A 7,500-nucleotide genomic window follows, 5' to 3' on the forward strand; every position below is an offset into this window, starting at 1 on the left:
ATGGAGCTAGATACAGGATCAGCTCTAACCGCAATAAATCGACGAGATTACGAGAGGCTATTTTCGCATATACCTCTAAAAGACACATCCATTATCTTAAAAACATATACGGGGCAGAAAGTCTACCCCAAAGGAAAAATAAGGGTGCCTGTGGTATACAACGGCAAAGAAATACAAAAGTTGTATTTATACATTCTACAAGATGGTGGTCCACCGTTGTTGGGACGTGAATGGATAAGGGAGATATGTTTAGACTGGCACTCCATTCAGGCACTGACGGTCACCAGTAAGGAAAAAAACAATGATGACATCATACCTGAACGATTAAAAGACATCTTGGCCAACGCCAAAGAAGTGTTTCAAGAGAAACTAGGAACCTTGAAAGGCATCACCGCCTCAATAAAAGTGGAAGATACAGCAATTCCAAAAATTTTTAAGGTAAGACCGGTGCCATACGCAATACGTCTGGCAGTCGAGGCAGAGCTGAAGAATTTGGAAAAGGCAGGCGTATTATCCAAAATAGATTGGAGCGAATGGGCAACACCCATCGTTCCAGTCATGAAAAAAACATTGAAAAATAACTCTGAGGAACAGAAAAAATTTTGCATCTGTGGGGACTTTAAGGTGATTGTAAACCCGGTCCTTCACACGGTACAGTATCCTCGTCCGAGGATAGAAGATATTTTCGCCTCACTATCCGGAGGGAAACGTTTCACAAAAATTGACTTGGCACAGGCATACCTACAGATGGAGGTTGAGGAGACCTGTAGAAGTGCCTTACTTCTTAGCTCTGGGTAATGACTCAATACACACTTGGATTCGTCAGACGGACAGGCCTTTTATTTAACTTCTCTTGCAAGGGGAATCAGTACCTCCACTCAAGGGGTGAGGCTACTATTCCAATGATACAGTGTAAACGTTCTATATTTATACAGTGTAACAAACAAGTTTGATTGAAATCCCTTTGTTCCTCTATCAGGATACATTTTAGATTAATCATCAGGTAGAAATAACATATTGACAGAAGGATCCTGGACACATAAGTCAACCGTTAATCTATAACAGGGCATGAATCGTGTAACCGGAGGTCCTCTTTAATCATATATAAGGGAGGCAAGCTTTGCTTTCGGTCACAAGTTATCAGGTCATTGGTACCATTAGGTGGGCAGGCATCTGTTCTTGGCTGTAGTTCGAGTACGTGCAATAGCTCTAGTTACACATCGACACTTGCCTAGTGTCAAGTCTGAAAACTTTTACCCAGCAAACACTTGAAATTAACCCCTTATATCATGTAGATTTCCTCATTCCCCCCTTTTGTCCTTTCTAAGGACAATCTATCTCGCTAAGTTTAAGAAACTCTACATCAAAGGTCTCACCCTTAATATCCTCATATTCAGACATCATTGGTACTGGAGGAGTTGACGCTAATAAGGAAAGGACTTTTGTACACAATAATTTTAAACAACCAATCAATAAACTAATTAAAATTATTATCATCACAATTGCGATAAAAGCTTCCAAAATTTGCTTTCCCAATGCTCCTCCCCATCCTGAAATCCAATCCCACATTGACCATGGTTCAGGTTGACGTAGTTTCTCTACGGCCTTCTTTATGTGGTTTACCAGATTGGTGATATTTTCTGAGCTATCTGGGATATAGGTGCAACATTCGGTTTTTATGATTGCACATGTGCCCCCTTCTTTTGCCAACAAATAGTCCAGAGCCATGCGGTTTTGTAAGGCAACAGTGCGCAAAGCCACCATTTCTGCGTTTACATCACTAAGAGCATCTGCAGTATCATTGGCTATTTGTTCCAACACTGCTGCCATATTTATAGATTCTCTTGTTAACTTCCCTGTTCCATACCAGGGAAATGCTATAGCAAAGAACCTTTCAGTTTCTGTAATGGCTCGTTTTGCTCGTGTCCCAGGGTGGCTATCCAAAGATGAAATGTGATGTATATAAGGCACTACATATCCCAAATAACATGACCCAGTCCAATTTTGTGGTAACCAGGGGTATGCTCTATGCCCACAGATGAAATAGGTGTTATTATAGGCTTCAAATTTGTTCCATATCTGGTGCATCATTCCTATTCCGTGTTCTCCTTTCCAGATTTTTTTACTAGTCAAATTTTGTACTGTGGACAGGTTCCACCATCCCCAATAGGGCCATTCGACTGCACCCGGTGGTTTAGTAGTAGTTTTAGTCAAAGTGTAGTTACATTTGCACTCACTCCATCTATCTTCTTCTACTACCTTATCCTGCCTAATCCTAAGACTCAGGGGTTGATACGGGGGTACCTGCATAGTGTGATCCTGAAGCTGAACCTTCATAGTCTCGTTATAGCATATAATATAAAAGAAATCACTGTTTAAAAGTACACATTCTTCTATGCATGGTTTGCCCTTCAGGGGATCTGATAAGTCAATATGGCAGTTTCAATTATCGTTAACAAAGGGAACAGTCTTATTAGAGTCCAAATCCAGTTCATCTTGGCAGTGTATCATCTTCAACTGATGCCTTCTTACAATGGGACGCATGTATCCATGTTGGTCGCTCCTTTACTTTTACAGCGGTGTTTGTGGTCAGGAGTACTTGGAAGGGTCCCTCAAATCTGGGTTGAAGGCCATTCTTTCACTTGAAGATTTTTATGTAGACGTTATCTCCTGGCTCGAAAGTATGGCACTTTCCTTCAGCGGGGCCGACCTGGGCTTCCTTTACCTGCTGATGGAAACTAGAAATGCATTTGGTTAGTGCAATGCAATAACTCAACATATCTTCCTCCATTTTATGAATGTCCATTTGTTTAGCTGTTAAAGGTGCCGAAAAGGGCAATCTCTGTGGTCTTCCCATGACGATCTCGTAAGGCGACAATCCTGTAGTTCTGTTGGTAGCAGACCGCATTATCATTAAAGCTATGGGCAACAAATCAACCCATTTAAGTCCAGTTTCTTTACACAGTTTTGCAAGCTTGTTTTTCAGCATCCCGTTATATCTTTCCACTAGTCCAGCCGACTGTGGATGATAACTGCAATGGAGGTGCTGGTTAATCTGTAAGGCTTTGCATAGTTCCTTAATCACTGTTCCTGTAAAATGGGACCCATTGTCACTTGACAGTTTTGCTGGTATCCCAAAGCGAGGCACAATGTCCTTCAATAAACATTTAGCAACAGTGGTGGCGTCACTCTTTCTACAAGGAAACGCTTCAATCCATCTTGAAAACATATCAACAATAACTAATACATATTTAAAGCTTATACACACAGGTAGTTCAATAAAATCCATTTGCAAGTGTACAAAAGGACCCATGGGGTTTGGATGGGATGCGGGCTGTACCTTCTTTATTTTTTTTTTCCTGCATTCATGGTCTGGCAGATAATACAATTTTCACATATTTGTTTTGCCAACTTTTGAGATTCCTGGTGCATACCAGGTCTTGAGGATATAGTCCGCCATCCCCCTTTTGCCCGCATGGGTGAATTTATGAACACATCGGGCAATTGGTGATAGTAATGATTTGGGTGCCACCATGCGGCCGTCATGATGAACCCATAAGCCGTCAGTGTTTTTAAAACAATGATTAACAACCCATTCCTTTACTTCATCAGAACTGGCCCTATTTTGATGGGTCAGCACATCATCTAAGGACGGGGGCTGCGGTATCTCTGGCTTTTCCCTAACAGGGAAGGCTGAAACTTGTCGTTCAGTACTTGATATAGCTACTGACTTAGCAGCGCTATCTGCAGCAGCGTTTCCAAGCGCAACCTTGTCCAAATGCCCCGTGTGCGCTTGGCACTTAATAATTGCAATCTGTTTACGTCTCTGAATAGCTTGTAAAAGATTTTTCACTTCTTGTGCATTTTTAATCTGGGTTCCCGAGGAAGTCAGGTAACCGCGAATTTTCCAAATTTGTCATGCTCATGTATTCATTGTCTACAATAGCCAGTCATTCCTAGAAAATGCTTCATTTCTCCTTTAGTTTTTGGCAACGATGTGTTGCAAACAACCTTTATTCTATCCGGCGTTAACTCCCTGTTTTAACAATGATCTCATCACTGGCTCAACTCCTTTTTCTGCTTTCTCTGACAATGGATACTGTGACCTTTTGGGTAATGGTGCAGCTGGATTAATTGTAACTTTATAGGGCTGTGCAGTCTAATAGTTAGGAGGTATTTTAAATTTAAAAACGGCTGATAATCTTGTCCTGTTTTGTCATAGCAGGCCGTGCAGTGCAATTTTGAATGCCATTTCCCTAGTTTCAGGGATTCCTGGTATTGTTTTATGGAGCTTGTAACGAATCCCCACGCTCCTAACAGACTGACAAGTTTGGGACTCAAACTTGGGTCGGCAATTTCCCATGCGTAAAGAACAGGGTGTTTTATTTCTGTTACTGGGTACGCATATGCCTTATCTACTTGGATTTCTACCGTTACTCCTGATGGGGAGCAAATGATTGTAGCATTCATTTTGCACAGCAAGTCTCTTCCACATAAATTCATAGAGACATCTCCTGATAACAGAAAGGAGTGTTCTTCCTCAAATTCTTCTACTTTTACTGTGAGGGGAGTCGATTGATTCAAGCATTGTAGTATTCCAGCCAATCCAGCTATCGGGGTCTTTTTCCCATTAATAGGCATTCCTTCAGAATATCCTTTCCCTAACACCGAAAAGGTTGCTCCTGTATCTACTAAAATGACATAGGTCTCCCAGCTATTTGCATTTTAACTTCAGGTTGGCTGCGTGAATTTAAAGAAACAACGGGCATTTGGTGGTCTGTGGCGCCTGGGGCTGCTGGTGTCAGTCAGTAATTCTGATCTCTATTTCTCCTAAATCCCTGTCCGTTTGTAGGGTAACCTCCTGACTGGTCCGAAAAAGGGTTATGGACAGTGAAATTAGGACCTTTATTCTCTAACGGAGGTCCATTATTGGAGGTTTGGTTCTGACAATTTTTCGCAGGGCATTGGTTTGCCCAATGTCCGGGTTGTCCGCAATTGTAACAATTACCAGATCGTCCATACCCTCTTATTCTACCACGTCTTCCTCTATATTCCCTTCTATTCATCCTTCTATAGTTACCTTGTTATCCTACCATAATAGAGGAGAAAGGTGTTTCTTCGGGGTAATTTTTTTTCTGACTCAACAAACATAGAGGCAGTCTTTTTATCTGGCTGTTCTCTATTTCTCTCTCGTCCGTTAAACATTTCTCGAGGCAAGTAATTCTTTCTATGTTAAATGACTATCTGAGGGAAAGGGTCTAGTCTTATTTACAGTCCATTTGGACCAATTTGGTAGGTGATCAATGGATGATTGACCAGTTCTTTAACATAAAGGCTGCTGGCGTGCCTTTCTCGGGTGGCTTACTGGCGCTAGCACTCATTTTAGCAGCTTAAATGGTTCACTTAAAACAATCTAAACTCCCGTGACAATCCATGATCTGCGTTGTACGCCCCTACAGATCAGATTAATAAACTATACATACGTATAAAACTCGAGGGTTCTCAACCCTCGTGGAAGGTATTTCTAACTGGGGAAAATACTGAATCCACAATAGCTTAGTGGATCATGTAAAAGACATCACTATTTTCTCAACCATACATTCTGCCGCGGGACTCACTTCCCCGGCTTGGGTCTTTTCCAACCCCTTCTGCAGTTTTTTTTCAGCTTAAATATTTTAGTTAAAACATACAACAATTCCGTAACACTCTATGATCTGCGTGGGACGCCTCTACAGATCAGACATGACTAAACATTAATACATATAACAATAAACAATAAACAATACACTTGTTAAACAACAACCAAAGTGTTACTAAATCCCCAACCTATGCAGCCTTACTGGACAAAGCTGCAAAGTTGATTGATAATAACAAGTAGTTAAATACTCACTCTCATAAACATTAAACATTGACACTGTGTTTCAGACAACCGCCCACTCTTCTCTCTTTTTTTTTTACCCTATTCCCTTTAGCCAAATCTTTAGCAAAAAAAGGGCCTTCAATTTGTCCCAGCTAACTTCAAGCTCTTCTCTCCTTCTACCCTACTCCCTTTAGCCAAATCTTTAGCAAAAAGGGCCTTCAATTTGTCCCAGCTAACTTCAAGCTGGAACCTTGCTAGTTCAATTTCCAGTAAATCGCTAGCTCCTTAGTTAATCAAATTCCTGACTTAACCTTCTCTCTCAGCAAGCTGGAACCTTGCTAGTTCAATTTCCAATAAATCGCTAGCTCCTTAGTTAATCAAATTCCTGACTTAACCTTCTCTCTCTGGTACCTTTATTTCAGCGCTTCCTACAGTCCTTTTCTGCACGATCCTGTTCGCGGGGCGTCAGCGCCTCATGGCTGGTCCTCTGTTCCGTTTCTGAAAGGGAAGCAGTCACAACGGCAGTTTAACCTCCGAACCTTGTGAGTCAATTACCCGATGGCAGTGCTGTCCAATGGAATAAACAGACTGTGCGCAGCTATGCTTATGGCAGGGAAAGTCCCAAAAATGTGGCAAAACACCACCTTCGGCCGATGGGATTTTCCCAACCGAGCAACGTACTCGGTGTCTGTTAACTCACCAATTGGTACAGCAAGCCATCTCGGTGGAACCTCCAAATTGTAGAAGTGCCTTACTTCTTAGCTCTGGGTAATGACTCAATACACACTTGGATTCGTCAGACGGACAGGCCTTTTATTTAACTTCTCTTGCAAGGGGAATCAGTACCTCCACTCAAGGGGTGAGGCTACTATTCCAATGATACAGTGTAAACGTTCTATATTTATACAGTGTAACAAACAAGTTTGATTGAAATCCCTTTGTTCCTCTATCAGGATACATTTTAGATTAATCATCAGGTAGAAATAACATATTGACAGAAGGATCCTGGACACATAAGTCAACCGTTAATCTATAACAGGGCATGAATCGTGTAACCGGAGGTCCTCTTTAATCATATATAAGGGAGGCAAGCTTTGCTTTCGGTCACAAGTTATCAGGTCATTGGTACCATTAGGTGGGCAGGCATCTGTTCTTGGCTGTAGTTCGAGTACGTGCAATAGCTCTAGTTACACATCGACACTTGCCTAGTATCAAGTCTGAAAACTTTTACCCAGCAAACACTTGAAATTAACCCCTTATATCATGTAGATTTCCTCAGACCTCTAAAAAGTATCTCACAATAAACACACACAAAGGCCTGTACCAGTACAATCGACTGGTTTTTGGAATAGCATCAGCTCCAGCTATCTGGCAAAGAGCTATGGAGCAAGTCCTGCAAGGGATTCTGGGGACTCAATGCTACCTAGACGACATCCTTATAACAGGAGAAAACGACAACGAGCACCATGCCAATTTGGAGCAGGTGCTCACTAGGCTGAAAGAACAGGGCCTACAAGCAAATCGCCCCAAGTGCGAATTTTTCCAAAATCAGATATGATATTGTGGCCACATAATTAATAAGGAAGGGTTGCATAAGTCACCTGAAAAAATTGAAGCAGTTACAAAAGCCCCAGCACCTG

The 7,500-nt window shown here is 41.7% G+C and overlaps 1 protein-coding gene across 3 annotated transcripts; it reads right to left on the reverse strand.

Moving 5' to 3' along the window:
• Positions 1–882: 882 nt before the first annotated feature.
• Positions 883–6,717, reverse strand: LOC147112365 (syncytin-2-like). 3 transcript variants are annotated; one of them, XM_085996560.1, is made up of 3 exons: positions 6,561–6,717; positions 6,272–6,358; positions 883–2,738 (listed from the first exon to the last, which is right to left on the reverse strand). In XM_085996560.1, exon 3 carries the CDS (start codon positions 2,335–2,337, stop codon positions 1,324–1,326), a length of 1,014 nt encoding a protein of 337 aa, XP_085852686.1. In that variant the 5' UTR covers positions 2,338–2,738; positions 6,272–6,358; positions 6,561–6,717; the 3' UTR covers positions 883–1,323. The 3 variants fall into 3 exon arrangements, with proteins under 3 accessions (XP_085852686.1, XP_085852687.1, XP_085852685.1); XM_085996561.1 differs by having other exon boundaries at positions 6,616–6,716; XM_085996559.1 differs by having other exon boundaries at positions 6,272–6,717.
• Positions 6,718–7,500: the final 783 nt, after the last annotated feature.

Source organism: Somniosus microcephalus, chromosome 9 (assembly GCF_052327205.1).
Source record: "Somniosus microcephalus isolate GS21.2 chromosome 9, FLI_Smic_1.0, whole genome shotgun sequence".
Classification (NCBI taxonomy): Eukaryota; Metazoa; Chordata; class Chondrichthyes; order Squaliformes; family Somniosidae; genus Somniosus; species Somniosus microcephalus.

Coding starts and splice junctions, on each gene's coding strand:
- LOC147112365 (XM_085996560.1), bottom strand. CDS start 2,337: ATGAAGGTTCAGCTTCAGGATCACACTATGCAGGTACCCCCGTATCAA.